Source organism: Carcharodon carcharias, chromosome 12, assembly GCF_017639515.1.
Source record: "Carcharodon carcharias isolate sCarCar2 chromosome 12, sCarCar2.pri, whole genome shotgun sequence".
NCBI classification, from domain to species: domain Eukaryota; kingdom Metazoa; phylum Chordata; class Chondrichthyes; order Lamniformes; family Lamnidae; genus Carcharodon; species Carcharodon carcharias.
The window spans coordinates 22,391,162-22,414,871 of NC_054478.1; the positions used below are offsets into that span (position 1 = coordinate 22,391,162).

At 47.4% G+C, this 23,710-nt stretch overlaps 1 protein-coding gene across 3 annotated transcripts in view; it reads left to right on the top strand.

Annotated features, from left to right (window-relative positions):
- The window catches only part of adcy5 (adenylate cyclase 5), a 368,070-nt gene that overhangs the window by 206,815 nt on the left and 137,545 nt on the right, over positions 1-23,710 (top strand). For all 3 annotated transcript variants that reach the window (XM_041200521.1, XM_041200522.1, XM_041200523.1), the window contains 2 exons: positions 17,023-17,134; positions 17,916-18,043. In XM_041200521.1, the coding sequence (XP_041056455.1) occupies positions 17,023-17,134; positions 17,916-18,043 (240 nt within the window). The remainder of the gene's footprint in view (positions 1-17,022; positions 17,135-17,915; positions 18,044-23,710) is intronic.

Genomic DNA, 23,710 nt, shown 5'->3' on the forward strand with positions numbered 1-23,710 from the left:
TTTCAGCCTTTGGGACTTTCCTTTTTAAACTCAGCAAGTTCTGGCAGCTAACTTCCAGATCCAGTCAAAAAAATAACCCAGCACATCCCAAAATGTGACTCATGACTTAACCCACGTCTCCTAATATGCTGATCCTCCAGCGTTCCCAGTTAGCTCAGCCAAGCACATTTTTCAACCCCCCCCCCCCGCCCCGAGCCCCCCATGGTGTGCTTAATGGTGGGGGTGAGAAACAAGGCAGCGGGAGCTGGAAAATCGGTTTCCCGCCGGCTTAAAATGACGGTGGAAACTTGCACTCCCTCTCGCCGTGGCGGGTTGCCAGAGGCCGGCGCGTGGATCAGATTCGTGTCCTGTTAATGGGGTGTGGGCGAGGGCCTGCCCCTTTCCACCTCTCCCCGCCCGATCGTCCGCACTGCCAGTGGGGAAATCACGCCAGTTTCAGAAGACGCCTGGACCGACCGTGGCATGTTCATGGCGGTGTGTACCTGAAGAAGGCCTGGGGCAGCTTGTGGAGTTCGGAAGGGAAGATGGAGGCCCCCCCCCCACCCCCCCAGCGACCGGACCCAGGAACGGGAGTGGCCGGGCGGGCGGAGGATCTGCGACGTGGACCTTCTGACTTCAGGATCTTCCGGGAGGTGGATCTTCTTAAGTTCAACGTTGGGTGGGTTGCTGTCCGGGCGCCTTTTAAATATGACGCCCGGATATGATGGCGTGACCCACACTACCCGGCGTACCCCGCCCAGCCACCCGATATGTCGGGAAACCCCCCCACCCCACACAAGACTGCATAATTAATGAGGCGGGGGCTGCATGAGTTCCTGTGGTGGGAAACTCTCCCCGTTCCCGCCACAGGGCTTATTCCAGAAGGGAAAATTCCGCCCAGTGGCTCTCAAACTTTCTCGTCCGTGGACCACTTAGGTGGGGGAAAAGAACCCTCGAGCCCCCAGCCGCCTGACCCACCAGCGTTCGCTTGTCACCTCAAGCAAACTCTAAATATTTTTCTGCTTTTTCATCACTAAGTATTATAAACGTGTGCGAATTCGTTTCCTCAGTTAATATGTGTAGTAATTATGGTTTTGTTAAATGTTGGGCTGTACCTTTAAGAATAGCCCTGTGACGTAAGATCACATGATCTGTGTAAACCAACGTGTTAGCAGCGCGGGCTACCTCCACAGTCAGTGTAGAGATGGAGATGGAGTTTAAAGCACACGTGTCCGTTGCTGTTGGCTGTATTGTAAATAGTTGTAATATTTCCACTTGGAAAGTTGAAGCCTGAATCTCACCTGGCCGGAAGGTGGGGCGAGACAGGCACGGAAGAAGTTTCCCGCAAGTGATTGGGCGTGGAATGGCGATCCGACACTGATGGCCACTCTGAGGGAGTTATGGCCCAATATGCGTTATTTGGCCGTTATCCCATTGCTAATGGTGGCCTGTTGTTGTGCATGAACTGGCTGCCGCTTTTCCAGCGTTTAAAACAGCAGCCACACGTCACAGGTAGCTCATCGGCTGTAACACATTTTGGGACATCCTGAGGTCATGAAAGGCGCTATATAAATGCAGGTCTCCCTTGTCCTAATGTGACTGGAGAGAATCTTCGGATTTTCAAAGCCGGGGCTGGGTGGATTGATCTGAACTAATTGTGAAGTTGGATCATTTCCTCTGAACCTGTCCTCCCACCCGCAAAAAATAAACAAAAAAAATGGAACGAGATGTACTTTTTAGAATTTGTTGAGGTAGTTGGATTAGAACTGTGCTAGAACAGTGCTTTCTGGAAGCTTCCATCCGTACTTCATTGATTCAGAACCTCTGCGTTATCAACATGACAGGCGTAAAAACAATTTCAGGCAGTTTCCACTTCTGCATTACATAAACCAGGGGCCGGAATTTTCCAGCTCCCTTCACGATCTTCCGGTCCTGCCAACGTGAATGGAGACTTCAACGGCTCCCCGGCCCCAGCGCTAACGGAGTGGGGGTGCTGGAGAATTCCGCCCAAGGCCTTGTCAAATTAGGCGTTAACAAGTGGGATTAAATTGGTGAAATCTGTTTGCAATTCAGGTTAACTTGACTGATTTCACTCTTAATTTAAAGATCCTTCTCCTTCAGTTCTCTGCCTGATCTGTGGTGATTGTTTACTGAACCACAGTTAACTGCCGTGATTTTTTTTTTAAACTATGTGTAGAACAAGGCAACAGGCCACAGCTCTGCTGCAGCCAAAACGGGGATTGAACCCAGTGCCATTGGCGCTAATCTGTTCCACACACACACACACACACACTAGCTGTCCAGCCAACTGAGCTAACCTGGCCCCCGTTTTAAGGTCACACCCTCTTGTTCTGCGCTCCCCAACCAGAAGAATAAAGAACTTGCATTTATCTAGCTCCTTCACAGGCTCAGGATGTCCCGAAACACATCAACTGCCAACAAAGCGCAGTCACTGTTGTAATGTAGGAAATGCAGCTATCAATTTGCACACAGCAAGCTCTCCCACAATCAGCAATGATCTGCTTCATAGCTTGTCAGATATACTCCCTCTAGTATAGTAATATATTATGTATCTAATATACCTTCACAGGCGGAATGTCTCGGGCCCTGTGGTAGCGGCTGTGAGGGGGTGGTGGTGGGGTGGAATTGGGAGCTGCCAGGAAAACGGGGGAGAACCGTGTTGGGAAGGCTTTCCCCCAATGCATTTTGTCCAACAACAGAGCAGCTCCCACTACCAGCTCCGTGAGGCAGCCTCCCTGCGGCAGTCCTGACCTGGCCTGGCGGAGGTGGAGGGTCCATTCCCAAAAGACGGAGGAGGGTGGAGGGGTGGTTGTGGGGGGGGTGGGGGGCACACACAGGCTGGAAAAGCAATGGCCTAGGCCCCAAGTGATCCAACTGGATGGGTTTCCCCTCTGATCCCAGGAGGCCTGGGAGTCAATGAAAATTTCAAACTGAGATCAACATATTTTTGTCAGGCAATGGATATTGAGGGTGAAGGGAGCAAAGCAGGTAAGTGGAGTTAAGATACACATCTGCCATGAGCCATTTGAGTAAATCTATTTGAATAAAAAGAGTGAGGAAATTAGGGTAATTAATATCAGCTGAGAAAAGGTACTGGAGAAACTTAAGGGACTAAAACGCAATAAATTCCAGGACCTCCATCCCTAGGGTTCTAAAAGAGATAGCTGCAGAGGTAGTGGATGTGCTGGCTACGATTCTCTAAAATTCTCTAGAATCAGGAATGGTCCCATCAGACTGGACTGCAGAGGTTCAAGAAGGCAGCACACCACCTCCTTCTCAAGGGCAATTAGGAAGGCATAATAAATACAGACCTCGCCAGCAAAGACCACATCCCACGAATGAATAAAAGAAAAAGTTACACTGCTTTTCAAGAAAGGAGGGAAAGAGAAAACAGGGAACTACAGCCAGTTAGCCTGACATCAGGAAAGTGCTGGAATCTATTATTAAGGAAGTCTTAACAATGCACTTAGTATAGTATGATTAGAATATGTCAACATGGTTTAATAGAACAGAAATCCTATTTGACAAATGTACTAGAGTTTTTTGAGGATGTAACTAGTAGGGTAGATAAAGAGGAAACAGTAGGTGTAATATACCTGGATTTCCAAAAGGTATTTGATAAGGTGTTGCATAAAAGGTTAATACACAGGATAAGGGCTCATGTAGTTTGGGTAATATATCAGCATGGATAGAAGGTTGGTTAATGGACAGGAAGCAGAGAGCGAGGGTAAATGGGGCATTTTCAAGTTGGCAGGCTATGCCTAGTGGAGTGCTGCAAGGATCAGTGCTGGGACCTCAGCTATATACAATCTACATTAATGACTTGGGTGAAGAGACAGAGAGTAATGTAAATTTGCTGATGATACAAAGCTAGGTGGAAAGCTGTGGGAAGGACTCAGAAAGGCTACAACACCTCGGCCAATCAGAGTCGATTTGCCAACAATTGAGCAACTTTTTCTCCTATAGTTCCCCAAGGAAGTTGCACCTTGCTTGAGGTGGGGGAGGTGGGGGCAGGGGGGTGGCAGTCCCTTGAATGCGAGCTACTCCCCTAAACTCTTTGCAGTGCCTCATCCCAGTCTCCATTCTCCACCTACCAGGTTAAGATGATAGGGTCAGGTAACATGCCCCTTCGTTGCTCTCCTGGTATGAACTGTTGCTTCAGTTGTGTTCTGAACTCCACCCCATGGTGTAATTGGGACTAGTTTTGAACCCGGATGACCTTCACATCCTGTTGATTCCCTTGCTGGATTGGAAGTCTGCCAGGGGTGTAACAAGCTTGATTCCGAAGCCATTGGGGGACGTCAATCATTTATGATCACAAGATTGATGCAGACGAAGAAAGACATTTTGTCCCATCCTTACTTGTCCATCCAGAAAGCCGTTCTTAAATGATTCCAAGATTCTTGCCTCCGCTCCCCTACCTTACATGTTTTGAAATGATGGCCTTCCTAATAAGAGTCCAAAATTTGCCTTTTCACTGTTTTGTCCACTTGTACCTACTCTCACCATTTTAATCTGTTGTTTGAAAGATTCCTGGTGTTTGGTTGCTTCAGGAGGTCTATTTAAAGAGATTTTTAAAAGTCATTCTCAGGGACGTGGATGTCACTGGCTAGGCCAGTATTTACTGCCCATCCCTAATTGCCCTTGAGGAGGTAGTGGATGTGCAGCTTGGAGGTATCATAGCTGCAAGAAATTTCTAAGAGGGACATGGCCGCCTCAACATGGAACTTGTTTGGATGAGGAAGAAGTCCCCTGGCATTATCTCGGCAGTGATCATCAACCTCTTGTCATAGCTTAATTCATCAAATTATGTTCAATAAGGAGATTGTTGGAAAATCTTAATTATGGTGAAAAGTTCCCCACAGTAAAACCAACTAATCGGACAGATGTGCTCGTGGGATGGAACTGAAATATTTAAGTTTACTGCATTAATAGGGCAACACTCCCTAAATTATTAAGTAGCGTGAAATACTTACTGCTGCTCCATTCTGATATGTCACACATTTGCTTTGCCGTGTCCCTGAAGAGGCATTGCTGTGCAAAGAGCTGAAGTCATTAGTTTTATCACTATGTCTGCTTGGGCCCGTTGGTAGAAGTCTTCTCTCTCTCTGCCTCAAGTCTCATTCCCAGCCTTGACTTGAGCAAGTAATCTAGGCCAGTCTTCCGAATCATAAGTTGGAATAGGTGAATGTCCCACTCACCAAGGGGAAAATGACACAGAACAATGTCTGGAGGAATCCCCGACGTCATCCCGGTCCATTTAAATATTCATGAAGGCGGGCGGACAGCGAAATCAGCTGTCCGCTCACCGACCTGTCAATGGCCAATCAAGGCCATCGACAGGCTAATTAACCTTATTAAACACCCTGCCCGGCCAACCTTGAGGCTGACGGGCAGGCCAGGAGCCCCAGCGGGCTGCAGGTTTATTAATGAAACTTCATCCACTGGCAGGATGAAGTTTCATGTCCGTTTTTTAAAAAATTTAATAAATTTTATCTGTTTATTATTAACATGTCCCCCTCACGTGACAATGTCACACGAGATGGGACATGTTAATAATTTTAATATTTATCTATTTTTTAGAGTTTACTTACCTCTCACGAATCTCCCTGAGACAGGACTTTGCCTCAGGGAGTGGTGCGCTCGTTCGTGCGCAGATGGGGATTCCCTCCCCCTCCCCTGCACAGGAAGTGCATAGCGCTTCCTGTCGGGAAGGCCGCTGGGCGGGCCTTAATTGGCCTGCCCACTCAAAATGGTGGCGGGCCCCATTTCGGCGGCGGGGTTCAGTAGGGCCCACCTGCCAGCCAAGGGCTAAATTCCTCCCCCCCCCACAGAATGGTTACAGCACAGAAGAAGGCCATTTGGCCCATCATGTCTGTACTGGTCCTCTGAAGGAGCGATTCACCTAATTCAGTTCCCCCCTTCTTCCCGAAGGCCTGCAAATTTTTACTTTTCCGATAATGATCCAGTTCCCTTCTGATAACCACGATTGAACCTGCCTCCACCACACTGTTAGGCAATGCATTCCAGATCCAAGCCACTCGCTGCGAGAAAATGTTTTTCCTCATGTTGCCATTGCCTCTTTTGCCAATTATCTTAAATCTGTGTACTCTGGTTCTCGATCTTTCACCAATAGAAATGGTTTCTCCCTATCTACACTGTCTAAACCCCTCAGGATTTTGAATATCTTGATTAAATCTCCTTTCAACCTTCTCTTCTTTAAGGAGAACAGTCCCAACTTCTCCACTCTATCCACGTAACTGAAGTTCCTCACCCCTGGAACCATTCTTGTGAATCTTTTCTGCATTCACTCTAATGCCTTCACATCTTTCCTAAAGCGTGGTGCCCAGAACTGGGTGCAACATTCCAGTTGAGGCTGAACCAGCATTTTATACCTACAGCATGGAAGGAGGCTATTCAGCCCGTCATATCTATGCTGGCTCTGTGAAATTGAGCTATCCAATTAGTCGCACTCCCCCATTCTTTCCCCATAGCCCTGCACATTTTTTTTCTTTTCAAGTATTTTTGAAAGTCACTGTTAAATCTGCTTCCATCGCCCTTTCAAGCAATGCATTCCAGAATCATAGCAACTCATTACAATAAGGAAAATGTTTTCATCTCTGCTCTTGCCTTTTTGCCGATGATGCTGCTAAAGGAACATATAGGAGCAGAGGAATGGAAGGAAGCCATTTGTGCCTCGAGCCTGATTTGCCATTGAGTGAGATCATGGCTGGTCTGTGCTCCAACTCCATAAATGCACCTTAACTCCAGATCCCTTAATATCTTTGGATAACAAGAATCTTATCAATCTCAGATTTTAAATTAACAATTGATCTAACATCAATTGCCATTTCTGGAAGAGAGTTCCAAACTTCTCTCACGCTTTGTGTGTAGAAATGTTTCCAAATCTCATTCCTGAAAGGTTTGGCTCTCATACTTAGACTATTCCCCTTAGTCTGAGACTCCCCGACTAGCGGAAAGAGTTTTTCTCTATCTACCCTATCAGTTTCCCCTAATCTTTTGAAAGCTTTGATTAAGTCACCTTTTAACCTTCTAAATTCCAGGGAATACAACCCTAGTTTGTGGAATTTCTCACTGTAATTTAACCCTTGGAGTCCACTGAATCATTCTGGTAAGTCTACGTTGCACTCCCTCCAAGGTCACTCCCGCCTATAGTCTGGTGCTGAGAAGTGCTCACGCTAATCCTACCCAGCAGTTCTATAAGCCAGCTTGATGCCAAGATGGTATCTGAACACCCGGCCCAAGGCATACCCAATTCAGTATCATAACTGCTTTATGACCCTTATTCATCACGGTTTATATTACCTCATCACTGCCTCTCTGTCCATGACTGCTCTTCTGAATCCAGAAATATCACTGCTGATATTAATGGGGCAATATGTTTATGCAGCTCTTCTCTCTGCCATTTTAAAAAATTCATTTATGAAATGTGGGCATCGCTGCCTAGGCCAGCATTAATTGCCCATCCCTAATTGCCCTTGAGAAGGTGGGGGTGAGCTGCCTTCCCGAACCGCTGCGGTCCATGTGGTGTAGGTACACCCACAGTGCTGTTAGGAAGGGAGTTCCAGGATTTTGCCCCGGCGACAGTGAAAGAACGGCGATATATTTCCAAGTCAGGATGGTAAGTGACTTGGAGGGGAACTTCCACGTGGTGGTCTTCCCAACTGTCTGCTGCACTTGTCCTTCTAGATAGTAGCAATCATGGGTTTGGAAGATGCTATCTAAAGAACCTTAGTGAGTTCATGCAGTGTATTTGTAGCTGGTACACACTGCTGCCACTGTTCATCGGTGGTGGAGGGAGTGAATGTTTGTGGATGAGGCGCCAGTCAAGCGGGCTGGCTGCTTTGACCTGGATGGCGTCAAGCTTCTTGAGTGTTGTGGGAGCTTCACTCATCCAGGCAAGTGGAGAGTATTCCATCAGACTTCTGACTTTTGCCTTGTATATGGTGGACAGGCTTTGTGGAGTCAGGAGGTGAGTTACTTGCTACAGAATTCCTAGCTTTTGACCTGCTCTTGTAGTCATAGTATTTATGTGGCTAGTCCAGTTCAGTTTCTGGTCAATGATAACCCCCAGAATGTTGATAGTGGTGGATTCAGCAATCGTAATGCCATTGAATGTCAAGGCGCAATAGTTAGATTCTCTTTTATTGGAGATGGTCATTGCCGGGCACTTTCAGTATCTAAGGAGTTGCAAATGATGTTGAATATTGTGCAATCATCAGCGAACATCCCCACTCCTGACCTTATGTTGGAAGGAAGGTCATTGATGAAGCAGCTGAAGATGTTGGGCCGAGGACACTATCCTAAGGAACTCCGTTAGTGATATCCTGGAACTGAGATGATTGACCTCCAACAACTACAACTACTTTGTGCTCAGTATGACTCTGACCAGTGGAGAGTTTTCCCCCTGATTCTCATTGACTCTAGTTTTGCTAGGACTCCTTGATGCCACACCTCTGGAGTTCAGCTATTTTGCCCAAGTTTGAACCAAGGTTGTAATGAGGTCAGAAGCTGAGTGACCCTTGTGGAACTCAAACTGAGTGCCAGTGAGTGGATTATTGCTAAGCAAGTGTCGCTTGATAGCACTGTTGATGACCTCTTCCATCACTTTACTGATGATCGAGAGTAGATTGATGGGGTGGTAATTGGTTGGGCTGGATTTATCCTGCTTTTGGTGTACAGGACATACCAGGGCAATTTTTCAAATTGTTGGGTAGATGCCAGTGTTGTAGTTGTACTGGAAAAGCTTGGCTAGAGGCACGGCAAGTTCTGGAGTGCAAGTCTTCAGTACTATTGCCAGAATATTGTCAGGGCTGGTAGCCTTTGCAGTATCCAGTGCCTTCAGCTGTTTCTTGATATCACATGGAGTGACTCCAATTGGCTGAAGACTGGCATCTGTGATGTTGGGGATCTCCGGAGGAGACCAAGATTGATCATCCACTTGGCACTTCTGGCTGAAGATAATTGCGAATGCTTCAGCCTTATCTTTTGCATTGATATGCTGTGCTCCTCCATCATTGAGAAGGGGATATTTGTGGAGCCTCCAATGAGTTTCTTAATTGTCCACCACCATTCATGACTGGATGAGGCAGAACTGGAGAGTTTAGATTTGAACCGTTGGTTGTAGGATTGCTTAACTCTGTCTCTCACTTGCTGGTTATGCTGTTTAGCACGCACATAGTCCTGTCTTGTGGCTTCACAGGGTTGACACCTCAATTTTAGGTATTTTTAGGCGCTGCTCCTGGCATACCCTCCTGCACTCTTCATTGAACCAGGGTTGATCTCCTGGCATGGTAGTAATGGTAGAGTGGGGGATATGCCAGGCAATGAGATTACAGATTGTGTTCGAGTACAATTCTGCTGATGCTGATGGCCCACAGCGCCTCATGGATGCTCAGCCTTGAGTTGCTAGATCTGTTCAAAATCTATCCCATTTAGCACGGTGGTAGTGAGAGGGTATCTTCAATGTGAAGATGGGACTTCGTCTCCACAACGACTGTGCAGTGGTCACTCCTACCGATACTATTATGGGCAGATGCATCTGCGGCAGGCAGGTTGGTGAGGATGAGGTCAATTATGTTTTTTCCTCTTGTTGGTTCCTTTGCCACCTGCTGCAGACCCAGCCTAGCAGCTATGTCCTTTAGGACTCGGCCAGCTCAGCCTGTAGTGGTGCAACCGAGCTACCCTTGGTGATGGGCATTGAAGTCCCCCACCCAGAGTACATTCTGCGCCCTTTCCACCCTCAGTGCTTCCTCCAAATGATGTTGAACATGGAGGAGCACTGATTCATGAGCTGAGGGAGGGTGGTACATGGTCATCAGCAGGAGGTTTCCTTGCCCATGTTTGACCTGATGTCATGAGACTTCATGGGGTCCAGAATCAATGTTGAGGACTCCCAGGGCAACTTCCTCATGACTGTATACCACTGTGCCACCACCTCTGCTGGGTCTGTCCTGCCGGTGGGATGGTGATGGTGGTGTCTGGGACATTATCTGTAAGGTGTGATTCCTTGAGGTTGACTATGTCAGGCTGTTGCTTGACTAGTTTGTGGGACAGCTCTCCCAATTTTGGCACTAGCCCCCAGATGTTAGTAAGGAGGACTTGGTGGGGTGGACAGGGCTGAGATTGCCATTGTTGTTTCCAATGCCTAGGTCGATACCTGGTGGTCTCTCTGGTTTCATTCCCTTTTATTGACTTTTTAGAGGTTTCTTACAATTGAGTGACTTGTGAGGCCATTGCAGAGGGCATTTAAGAGTCAAACACATTACTGTGGATCTGGAGTCACATGTACGCCAGACCAGATGAGGATAGCAGATTTCCTTCCTTAAAGGACATTAATGAACCAGATGGGATTTTGCGACAATCGACAATGGTTTCATGGTCATCAATAGACTTTTAATTCCAGATTTTTATTGAATTCAAACTCCACCATCTGCCGGTCCCCGGAGCATTACTGTGTGTCTCTGGATTACCGGTCCAGTGACAAAACCACTCCGTCACCGAGTATTATCCCACTGACACCGACACTGTCAATGAGGACAAAAGGAATGTCACACAAGCGCATTCCAGTCAGTGTAAATACCGCCAGCCACAATATCGATCTTTCCCACCCAGGGATGTCTCGTAACTTTGGTGCCTGGTTTGATCCTGTGGCTTTCTCTGGAGCAGCAGGAAGAATAAGCTATAAATCTAAATTGGTCTGCCAGCTGTAATACTAGGGGCAGATTGATGGTTTCCAAGAGTTACCCATTACGTTGGGGATTTTTTTCTTCATTCTTCTTTTCATTTTTAAAATAGAGAGTGGATGAATAATAGGTGTTTGCATTCACTCGTTCAACAGATCCCAGGCACTGTGTGTCTGAGGTGATAATTGCTAAGTGCTGTGGGGTTGTTTGTTCTTTGTGTGACGATTTGTTGAACAAGCAAGAACGGCGATGAGAAGCATCAGCGCCAGGAATCCAATGGGCTCCTCTCCGCCAGCACAAGGGGCACAAGATTGGGCCAGAAAGTGGAGGACAGGAGTCCTTGTCCTGAATGGCTGGGATGGTGGTCATTAGCCTGCATAGCAGTTGCCAGTCCTCCAGGATTGCCCTGGAGTCTCCTGGAATTAAAAATTAATCTCTCGGACACAGTGTCCAGCTAACCCTGGAGAAAAAAAAATCATTTGGTTTTAAAAGAAGTATTGTGGGTTTATTTTCATTTTTGTTTGAACCCTTGTTTATCAACAATAAACAATGTTTGAGAAGAGGGAAACAGCTGTCTGATTGAAAGTGGGGGGGTCATCCAATAGGATGGCCAAGAGTTGGCTTTCTGTCCAATCGGCTGCAGAAAGGTGATGTGGGTGTGAGATGGACATGTTGGGTGACCAATAGTGGGAGTGTGTGAGGGCAGGATAGTTAGAGGTCAGAGTATTGTGCTGTGTCTAACCTGAATTGACAACAGGGCAAGCAGGCCTGCTCAACCAGGGACCTTTTCCGGCCAAAGAGAAGGCAGCAGGAAAGGACTTTCAGTAGCATCTGGCTGGATCAGCCAGCACAGGAATTGAACCCATGCTGTTGGCATCACTTTGACTCACAAAGTCACTCACTTTGACTGTCCAGCCAACTGAGCTAACTGACAAGGCCCCACCTTCTTGGCCTTGCCCCTCACCTGAGGAGTGTTGACGCTCAGGTTAAACTCACCACCAGTCGTCTCCCTCTGATGAGAGAGCAGCCTATGGTCCCCTGGGACTATGGTGACTTTCTGGCTGATCAGCATCGATTCCTTCACTTCCACAGCAAAGCCTTGGTCTAACGTCCAGCCCGCAAGCATTTTCCTCAGGTTTTCTATGGAAAAGAAAGACTTGTATTTAAATTGTCTTTCACAACATCCCAAAGCACTTCACAGCCAATGAAGTACTTTTGAAGTATGGTTACCATGGTAACATAGGAGCCAATTTGCACACAGCAAGGTCTGACAAACAGCAACGAGACCATGAACATTTCATTTAGGTGCTGGTTGAGACCCAATGAGAGAACATTCCTGCGCTTTTACAAATAGTGCCATGGTGATCTTTTACATCCACCTCAGAGAGCACACTGGGCATCAGTCGAACACCTGAGATGCAAGGCAGCACTTCCGACACTGCAGCGCTCCCTCAGTATTGCACTGCTGTGTCAGCCAAACCTTTCACTCGAGTTCCTCAAGCCAGACTTGCATCCACAACCTTTGGAGGCAAGGGTGCTACCCAGTAAGCCATGACTAAGACTCGAGTGTAGTTGTTTCTACTTATTGGGAGTCAATCAGGAGAGGGCATGAATTCAAGATGTTTCTCAAAAGAACAAGGTGAAAGATGGAGATTTTTATCCTGTTTCACAGAGTGTTGTTAGCAGTGGAATGCATAACAAGAAACAATAGGAGAGCAGAATCTGTAGGAGCTTTTAAAAGGGACACGAATGAATAATTGAAAATGCAAAATTTAATAGTATTTGGAAAGGACATGGGAATAAATTGGAGAGTTGCACTGGAGACCCTTCACAGTGAGCTGGATTCCTCCTTCGTGATTCTATTCTGGAACGTTTATTATTTGATGCGCAATGCAAGAATGGGCAAAAGGAGCAGGAGTAGGTCAAATGGGCTCTTGAGACCGCCCCGCTATTCCTGAAAAAAGAATTGCATTAATATAGCACCTTTTGTGGCCACAAGACATCCCAACCACGAGGTACTTTAAAAGTGTAGTCATCACTGTTGTAATGTTGGAAACATGGCAGCCAGTTTGCACACAGCAAGCTCCCACAAACAGCTATATGCTATTGACCAGTTAATCACTGTTTGTGATGTTAATTGAGGGATGACTATTGGCCAGGACACCAGGGAGAACTCTTCAAAATAGCACCATGGACCTCTGATGTCCACTTGGAAGGGCAGATCAGGCTTTGGTTTAATGTCTCATCTGATGGTACCTCCAACAGTGCAGCACCCCCTCAGTACCGCACTGAGTGTCAGCCTAGATTTAGCATTCAAGTCCTGGAGTTGGACTCTGCAAAATGGTTGATCTTCTATCTGAACTTCACATTTGTGATCTCCCCTTGCATCCTTTGATTCCCTTCACACCCAAAACATTTTCTTTAGTATCCAAAGGTGAAGGGCAGGATAATAGTCACTGTTATAGAGAGTTAGAGAAAAGATAAAATAAATCTAGAATATACCTATTGGATAGTACCAAAGTTGGATTTTAAAACCTCCTAGATTGCAAGAGGATTGGAATTTAGGGATGTAAAGAGTTCCATGTAAAAGAAAATGTTAGAGTAGGAAATGGTAGATAATATAGTGTGCGTGTGGGCAGGGAGGAGGTCTTGTGGTGCAGTGGGTAGCATCCCTGCCTCTGAGCCTGAAGCTGTGGATTCAACATCCCACTCCAGGACTTGATAGCTAAGGAAAGTGTGTTCATCGTGTGGGTATCAACCTGTAAATCCTTCCAGCAGGCAGTAAGGGCAAGATTCCTAGCCAGCCACGCGATGGAAAGAAATTGGAGCTGCTTCTATCACTATCCATTAGCTCCAGGCTATGACATGCATATGAAAGTGTATGTTGCCGTGGCATCGTGACTCCTGGAGGGGCTAGTTGACTGGATGAGCAGATTGGTACCATCTGCACGGGTTTCAATCCCCATCCTGGCCAGCTTTGAAGAAGGGTCATATGGACTCAGAATGTTAGCTCTGTTTCTCTCTCCAGAGATGCCGCCAGACTCTTTCTGTTTTTGTTTCAGGTTTCCAACATCCACGGTATTTTGCTTTTACCCATCCCGGCTGGGATGGATTTGGGGCTTATCTCTTTGCCCTACCATTGTTGGAGGTTTTGGGGGTTGGACCTGCCTTTGGGCAGAGAACTGATGAAGTGTGACTTTATTTGCAGCTCGAGAGTAGGGGTAGTATGCATTTCCATACCTAGCGATTCTGCAAACACCATCACTGTTGGTCCGGAATATGATTGTGGGGCAGAAATGTTCAAGTCAAGGAAAATTTTCATGGACGGGATGGTAGAAATCTCGGGTTCTCTGCAGTGAAAGTGGTGTGAATTGGAGCCATCAGGACTGAAATCGATGGATTTGTATTGGGCAGGATATGAAGCCAAGTCGGGCAAATGGAGTTGAGGTACAGAACAACAAGATCTGATTGAATGGTGGAGCAGGTCTGAGCGGCTGAATGGACTACTCTACATTCCTAAAATAACAGAAACAGTTATGTAAAATTTACAAGCGTCACACGGAGCTCCAAGGTGGGCAAGTCTCCGGGTAGGACCAGGAACTCAGACACGCCTGAGATACAGTGCAGAAACACCCAGAGCAAAGAGCCTTCCACTCCACCCCGATGACAATCCTGAGGGCAGCACTGCCAGCAACTTCAACCAAGTGAACAAGTTGGGAGTTAATTGGGAAAGAGTTAATTGGGGGTGACTTAGTGTGGAACTATTATACTGACAGACCAATCTGCCGAAACATTTCGTACAAGACTTTCCATGTTTAAAATTGATACCTCTGTTTCTTTCTCTCTCTCTCTCTCTCTATACATAATATATTTATAATTGTTTTCTTGGCTGATATGAATACAATTTAACAGTGCTGTGCCAAATCCTGATAAGTGCAAAAACATTAGATTTTGGCATCAGGCTCTGTGTTATGGATGTTTGTTTTCTTTCTCTTTCTTCCTTTAAATACTTTTCTAGGTGTCTGCGGCTGAGCAGTGACAGACTCTGACAACCAGTGACATTGTACAGACATTGCAGCCTTTACTCTGGTTCGCAGACAGTCAGAGCTCTCATTTGGTTATTCCAGACACCCTTCCCTGCTTTCTACGCACTCCCTCAGCCAAACCCGCACCCTGCCCACATCCGTCCACCTCTCCCGCTCTCCCCTATCTCCTCCTCTCTCCCCCACCTCCCCCACTCTCCCCAACATCCCCTTCTCTCCCCCACCCTCAATTGTTCTCCTCCACCCTCCCATGCTCTCCCCTACCCTCCCCTGCTCTCTCCCACTATCCCTCGCTCTCCCGCCACCCTACCTGCTCTCTCCCATCCTGCCCTGCTCAGTCCCTCTTTCCCTTTCTTTCCTTCATCTTCTCCTGCCCTCCTCCGCTTTTCCAGGCCATTCCTCACTTTCCCCACCCTCCCCCACCTTCCCCACTCTCCCACGCTCTCCCTCAGTCCCCCACCTCCCCCACTCTCCCATGTTCTCCCCAGCACTCCCAAACTCTCCTCCACCCTCCCCCACTCTCCCCAACCTCCCACGCTCTCCTCACACTTCCCCCCCCCGCTCTCTCCCATTCTCCCTAACTCTCCCCTGCCTCCCCCGCTCTCCCACACCCCCTCCACTCTCCCTCACTCTTCCCCACCCTCTTCCATTCTCCCCCACTTTCCACACTCCCTCCCCCGCTCTCCCCAACCCTCCCCGTACCCCTCCGCCCTCCTTCGCTTTCCCCCACTCTCCCTGATCTCCTTCACTCTCCCCCATCCTCCACTGCTCTCCTCCCTCTTCTCCTCTTCCCCCACCCCAATCTTCTTTGTTGCTTTTTCCAACTGCATGAAGGAGGTGTGAGTGGAAGTATTTGAGAGCATTTTTTCCCCTTATTGCCATTAGGATTTTCTTTTCCTCTGGCATTTTGCCTCTTCCAAGTGATTCTTCCAAGGTTGCGGTCTGGTTGGGGGGGAACAGAGTGTGGCTAGGGGCTGTAGGATGATGGTGGGTGAGAGGGTGGGAGGTAGTGTTTTGGCCTGATGGCCGTCGTGGTGAAGAGCTGTTCTGATCCTGTGTATCAAGTTTATATGTTCACAATTTTCCCCAAAGTGGATGTGGCCCCAAAGCTCATTCTGGAATGTTCTTACTCCCCCACTACCCCTCCAACCCTTGTCCCCAATCTTCAACCCAACTTGGAAGAGGATGAGCATCACAAACCAAAGCCAATCTCATTTTCATGCGAGCTCAACGACCACTCTCTTTGTGGTGACAGTTTTAAAGAAAAGATGAACTTGCTTTTCTATAGTGCCTTTCAAGACCTCAGGATGTCCCAAAGCATCTTAGAGCCAAAATATACCTTCGTAGCGCAGTTATGCAGGAAATGTGGCAGCCAATTTGTGCACAGGAAGACCACCCCCCCCACCCCCACCCCCCGCCCCCACCACCGCCCCAAACTGGAATGACCAGATAATCTGTATTTGAGGGATAAACATTGGCCAAGGTGCAGAGGAGAACTCTGCTGTTCCTCTTCAAAATAGCGTCACCGGGTCTTGTGCCTGAGAGGGCAGGCTCGGTTTATTGTCTCATCTGAGAGTCGGCTCCTCTGACAGTCTAGCATTTAACGACGGATTGGGATTAGGAACCTTGACTTTGCGGCCCGTCCGTTCACAAGCCCAGCAGTTCCGTGGACAACCTCAGACATTAAACCAAGGCCCATAAAAGATTCCATGGCACTATTTTGCAGAGGAGCTGGGGAGGGGGTGGTGGTTGTGGTTTGGGGATGCGGGTTGGTGGGGTGTTGTCCCTGGTATCCTGGCCAAATTTATCCCTCAAAAAACCATCACTAAAATAGATTATCTGGTTATTATCACGTTTGTGGGAGCTTGCTGTGCACAAATTGACTGCTGTGTTTCCTGCATTTCAACAGTCACCGTGCTTCAAAAAGGGCACTTGGTTTCTCTGTAAAGCAGTTTGGGACACCCTGAGGTTGTGATAAGTGCTGTCATTTCTCTCTCTCTTTCCTACTTCTTTAATGGTCATTCTTTGTAACTGGGCTACGCCTTTGTTGTGCAGAAGGTTAAAACTCCCTGACATTACAGGCGTAAAACCCTGGTGGTTTTAACGAGACTGACATCACTGCCGTACAAATTAATCACATGGTTGTTTACAATCCTGTCAGGTCTCTTTGAATGTCCTCGGTCTTCACATCTTGGCACTTCTACAACTCTTGCGGTTAAATTTTTATTTTTCCCACCCTTTCTCCTCCCTCCTGTTTTTTTTTCCCGTTCCAGCATCCTCTTTGCAGATATCGAAGGCTTCACCAGCCTGGCCTCGCAGTGCACGGCCCAAGAACTGGTCATGACACTCAACGAGCTCTTCGCCAGGTTCGACAAGCTTGCGTCTGTAAGTGAGCATCGCCGGGTTGGGGGTGGGGGGGGGGGGGGGGGGGAGCGGGGTGGTGGGGGGCGAACTGTTACACTCTAGTCTTGTCCTGTCCAGCAATTGATCACACCAGTCTTTATTTTGCAAGCCTTAACATAAGAACTAGGAACAGGAGAAGGCCATTCGGCCCCTCGAGCCAGCTCCGCCATTCAATAAGATCATGGCTAATCTGATGTGGCTGTAACTCCACTCTCCTGCCTACACCCCACCCCCCCCCACCACCCCATAACCCTTGGCTCCCTTGTTGATCAAAAATCTAACTCAGCCTTGAACATATTCAATGACCCAGCCTCCGCTGCTCTCTGTGAAGAAGAATGCCAAAGACTAATGACTCTGAGAGAAGAAATTGCTTCTCACCTCCACCTTAAATGGGAGACCCCTTTACTTTAAAACTGTGCTCCCTAGTTCTAGATTCCCTCATGAGGGGAAACAGCCTCTCAGCATCTACCCTGTTGAGCGCCCCCTCAGAATCTTATATATTTCAATTCGATCACCTCTCCTTCTTCTAAACTCCAATGAGTACAAGCCCAACCTGCTCAAACTTCTCCCATAAGACAATCCCTTCATCCCAGGAATCAGCCTAGTGAACCTTCTCTGAACTGCTTCCAATAAAAGCATATCCCTCCTTATGTAAGGGGACCAAAACTAAATTAAAAAGAAAACCACTTGCAGTCTCGATGTTTTCTCTTTGCCAGCCTGCCTTCTGTTCTCATTTTTTCCTCTCTTCTTTCTCCCTTCCCAGGAGAACCATTGCCTGCGCATTAAGATCTTGGGCGATTGCTACTATTGCGTTTCGGGTCTGCCTGAGGCTCGGGCAGACCATGCACACTGCTGCGTCGAAATGGGGGTGGATATGATTGAGGCCATCTCGTAAGTATGCCAACCTTTCACTCCACCCCATGCACTCGTCGCCCTATTCTCTGTCTCTGTCTTCATGGAATCTCACTGAAATAACAACGATCCTTGATCACTTTGGGGGCAAACTAGGGGTTTAGGAGCAGCACCTAGCAGGCAAAAGGTGACCTGGTAACAGTAGTAAGATACCGAATATTTGCCCACACACTCAGCATCGCCAGGATCTGAAGAATGTAAAACAAAAACAAAAACAGAATTACCTGGAAAAACTCAGCAGGTCTGGCAGCATCGGCGGAGAAGAAAAGAGTTGACGTTTCGAGTCCTCATGACCCTTCGACAGAACTACTGAAGTTCTGTCGAAGGGTCATGAGGACTCGAAACATCAACTCTTTTCTTCTCCGCCGATGCTGCCAGACCTGCTGAGTTTTTCCAGGTAATTCTGTTTTTGTTTTTGTTTTGGATTTCCAGCATCCGCAGTTTTTTTGTTTTTATCTCTGAAGAATGTAATTGTTTTAAAAATTCCATCATGGGATGGGGGCATCGCTGGCAAGGCCGGCATTTGTTGCCCATCCCTAATTGCCCTCGAACTATTTCAGAGGGCAGTTAAGAGTCAACTACATTGCTGTGGGTCTGGAGTCACACATAGGCAAGACCAGGTAAGGATGGCAGATTTTCTTCCCTAAAGGACATTAAGTAAACCAGATGGGTTTATGTGGTCACCATTATTGAGACTGGTTCTCAATTTCAGATTTTTTTTTTTTAAATTAAATTTAAATTCTACCAACTGCAATGATGGGATTTGAACCCATGTCCCAGAGCATCAATGCAGAACATTAGCTTTAGCCTCTGGGGAAATTCCTAGCCACCCCCTTATCTGTTTTCTGTGCCTCCCCCATCCTTGTACAATTTCACGCTCTTAAAACTTGGCATCACTTGATAATGTGTACAAAAATATATATGCAAATATTCCATTCACATATAAATATATAAAGTATTTAAATGGGCAGATAGGGAGAATTTTTTTACCAGAGAGTTGTGATCTGCTTGAAAGGACGGTGGAAGCAGATTCAGTAGTAACAGTTGTTGGATAAATACTTGAAAAGGAGAATTTTGAAGGGCCACAGGGAAGGTTAAAGGAGCGGGAATAACAGGATAACTCTTTCAAAGAGCTGGTATGTGCATGATGGGCTGAATGGCCTCCTGTGCTATATGGTTCTATATACAGGAGATGTGCTAGTTTATCTAAATTCTATATAAATGGTGGAAGTTGCTCATTTTATTAGGTTTCTATAAAAAAAAAACCCTCAACATTTGGACCTTTGTAAACTGCCATACAATCTCTGATGTCCCTTCAGTCTCCAAAGTCCTCAAACGTGTTTTTTCTCCTCAAATCTGTGTTAATCCTTCCTGAACTCAGTGTTCAGGATTTCTCCCATCAAGCTTCCACCACACCGGATTTGCCCTGAACCAAACTCGCAAAGGGCATACTCTGTGACTGACCGCAGTGTAATCTCTCGTTCACCTCCACAACCTTTGACATGGCCAAACTTCCGACGTTTTCTCTTCATCGTCCATTTCCGGTGGGAATCACCCACCAGCCTCTTTCATATTCTCAGGTCTTTCTAAGCCGCTTCACACCCAATTCAATACTTTCGAGAAGAGGTGGCAGCCAATGTCCGCACAGCAAGCTCCCAGAAACACCAATGAGATAAATGACAAAATTATCAAGCTTGGATATAGATTGAAGGATAAGTGTTGACCGGGACACCAGGGAAGATTTCCCCACCTCTCCTTTGAAATAACGCCATGCAATCACTTACATCCACCTGAGGGGACGGACGGAGCTTCTGTTTAACATTTCAACTGAAAGACAGAATCTTCAACAGTGCAGTACTCCCTCAGTACTGCATTGGAAGTGTCAGACTAGTTTATGTACTCAACTGGGGCTTCAACTCACAAGCTTCTGTTGCAGAGGCAGGTATGTTATCCACATGAGAGCAACGGTTGCCGTGGGGACAATGACATACCTGCATCCCACCACCTCAGTAAACATCAGTGGGAGCAATTGGATCCTGGTCACTGAATAAAGCAAATTCAGTTTTCACTGCTCAGGACTTTTGCCAGTGTTTTGGGAATCACATTCTGCAGCCCTACCTATTTGAAAGGCTAACTAACCAAGTTGGAGAATTGGGCAGGACTGCCTAACTTTAGGAAAGAAAGAGAGACTTGTATTTACATGGTGTCTTCTACATCCACTCAGAAGTGCCAAAGATCCTTTGCAGCCAATGAAGTATTTTTGAAATTGTAATGTAGGAAACACAGCAGCCAATATGTTCACGGAAGGCTCCAAAAAAACAGCAACCCAGTAACTCTGTTTTTGTGGTGTTGGCTGGTGGTAAATATTGGCTAGGACACCAGGGGGAAACTCCCCTGCGGATCTTTGAAATAATGCTGTGGAATCTTCCACGTTTACCTGCTAGTGCGGGCAAAGCCTTGCGTTGTCATCTCACCCAAGTGACAGCACTTCCAACAGTTCCGCACTCCCTCAGTACTGCACTGGAGTGCCAGCCTTGGTTATTTGCCTTGACGTGGGACTTGAACCCAGAGCCAACTGACTCAGAGGCAAGAGTGCTACCCACTCAGCCATAGCAACTGGCATCCCCTAGCAACATTCAGGTCTTGTGGGATTGTTGCCATTGTATCCAGCCAGCAAGTATCAGCTGCCTGGGAGGTCAGCCTCCCAGAAGATGGAGTTGATGTCGGCTTCCAGTGAGGGTGCGAGGGACCCTGGGAGAAGAGGCCGGATGTGAGGAAATGTTTCAGCAGCTACAGCCCAGTGGGTTTGTGATCAGATTCCTCCCTGGCTCCACTTTAATGATATATTAAGAGCTGCGAGAGTAGAAAGCTAATGAGGCTGTCGTCACAGTCCTTGCACTCAATGTCTTTTGGGTCAGGTTCAAATTAAGATATCACCCAAATTAATTTGCAAATTGTCCGTAATTATAAGATATCTTCTTTAAAAAGTGTTTTTCATTGTAGGCGCTAATTAATACCAAGGAAAGTTCCTTTGATCATTCGATAATGAGATGCAGAAATGTCACCTCGTCTTGGCTTCATAATGTGCCCTATCTTTGCTCAGAGATAAATTAATATTTTACTAACACTCCTATGGGGAAAAACCAATGGAAATGAAATAAAATAAAATATCTCCATATGCAGACTGTCATCTTGGTCTCTCAATCTTCAAGATCTCCTTAAAATTAATTTTCTGCTGAAGACTCACCATAAGTGTAATAAATAGTGCCACCGGTACCCAGCACTTTTTGCGTGGGTTTCCCCAGATTGCTCAGCTAACAAAGACATCGTGCACTGTGGTGCTGAGGCCGGCAGGGCAGCCAAGTCCCAGGTTAAGGCCCGGTCTCTGTGGAGCTGGCTGACCTTAGCCAAGCTGCCCGTTGTTAGTTGCTTTGCGGTAATGGGGTGGGGTCGGGGGAAGAAGCGAGCTGGGGGTGGTGGGGGGTGGGGTGCAGGTGGGTGTGGGTTGGAAGTAGAGCGGGAGATGAGGAGGGGAAGGGGAGAGATGGAGGCACTTGGGTGGAGGAATGGGGCTGGGAAAGAAGGGAGAGAGTGAGAAGAAGATGGGGATTGGGGAGGAAGGGGAGATGGAGACGGGGAGACATAGGAGGAGTAAAAGGAGAATGGAAAAGAGGATGGGGGGGGAAGAAGAGAGATGGATAAGGGAAAGTATCAGTTAGTGTTCCTGATAGCCCCCAATGGAGATTGGGTTGTCAGGCAATGACAGGACTGGACCCTTGTTATCTGTCCACAATCAGCCACTTGTAGGTCCAGCGGCACTTGGACAAAATATTGGTAATTAACTAAAGGTTGCAGCCCAATATAATTTCCAAATCCCCCTTTGAAAGGGAAAAGAGGTCAGATGACTGCAGATGTGGGGCTCCCTTGTGACACCTTGTGAGGGCTGCCAATTCTTTATCTCCGTAAGAAACTTGACTTGTATTTTTTTTTTCAATGTGGCGTCGGTCTTAAAAAATCTGCCGGCGATCTCTTCACAGAATCACAGAATTGTTACAGTGCAGACGGAGGCCATTCAGCCCATCGTGTCTGGACTGGACTCATCACCTGATACCCTCACTTAATTTTTCACCATTCCTCTTTAGTCACGCATCCTGATCTTTCCTTCTGAATTAGTGGGAATTGGGGTTTGGTTTAGCCTGCGATGGTAGCCTCATTAACTTTCTACTCTCGCATCTCAGTCTGGATGCACATTAGCCTGGAGACTGCTCATGCTGCACTTAATTACGTGGATTGCTCAGTTAATTAGGATGAGGCCAAGAAGATCCGGTTGCCATGGCAACGCGGGCAGTCGGTTTACGTAGTGCCCGTAGTGATGAGGCCTAGTTTGCCGCGTTCTCCCTCTTTCACTTCAGTTATGTGGAGAAACCAGAGAAGCTGGGATTGTACTTCCTTAGGGCAGAGAAGGTTTAGCGGAGATTTAACAGAGGTGTTCAAAGTTATGGAGGATCATAAGAAAGTAGATAAGGAGAAGCCATTCCTGTTGTCAATAACTGAAGGACACGGAGTTAAGATATGGCAAAAGGATCCAGGGGACTCAAGGATTTTCTTCCATGCAGTGAGTTTTTATGATCTGGAACATGCTGCCTGCAAAAGTGGTGGAAGCAGATTCAAATGTAACTTTCAAAATGGAATCGGAAAGTACTTGAAAAGGAAACATTTGAAGGGCTATGGGGAAAGAGCCAAGGGTGATTGGGACTAATTGGATAGTTCTTTCAATGAACCAGCACAGGCACAGTGGGCTGAATGGCTTACTCCTCACCAGAATCACAGAAGTGTTAGAGCACTGAAGGAGGCCCAATTGGCTCATTGTGTCTCCATTAGCTCTCTGAATGAGCAATTTACCTCGTGGAATTCCCCCGCCTTCTCCCCGTGACCCTGCACAATCTAAGGCCGGAATTTTCCGGCTCTGTTGGCGTCGGGTGTCATGGCAGGTGGTGGGTGGGGTGGGGTGGGGGGGTACAATATGGCGAGAAGGCCAAAAATCAATTTCTCGTTGGCGTAAAAATTCAGTGGGATCATCTGATGGTGTCCGCCATGTTGGAATGCTAATCCCACTGGGGGCCGGTGTGAACCTGCTTTGCATCCCGCTGACGGGACACAAAGTAAGACCCAACCGGAATCGTCCCCCCAGTGCCAGATTTACCATTACGCTGGTGGGAAAACACGGCCAGCCCAGAACAGACCTGGACAGGTGCGACGTGCAGAAGTCAGGACTTACCGTCAGGGCCTTGCTCACGTTGCAGACATCCGAGGAGAGGAAGATGCTGGAGCCCCAGAGCAACGGGCCCTGGAGGGTCACGCGCATCGCGTGCTGGGTGGATTCTCATGGACAGGGCTCCGCGGCGAAGCAGCTCACAGCGGAAGGTGGGAGGGCTCCGTTAGTATCTCGGGCCTGCTTCAGAACATCACAGTCTAGGCCATGGGCTGCTACGGATGATCAACGAGGGGGTACAGAGGAAGGACAGCCGTGAGTGGGAGAAGAAGGTGTACTCGGGTGATGGTGTGGGGGTGGGGGGGAGGGGGGTGGTGGGAGAGGAAAGTCCAGGTTTGACTAGGAGAGGAAGGTGTACCAGTTGTGAGGGGGGG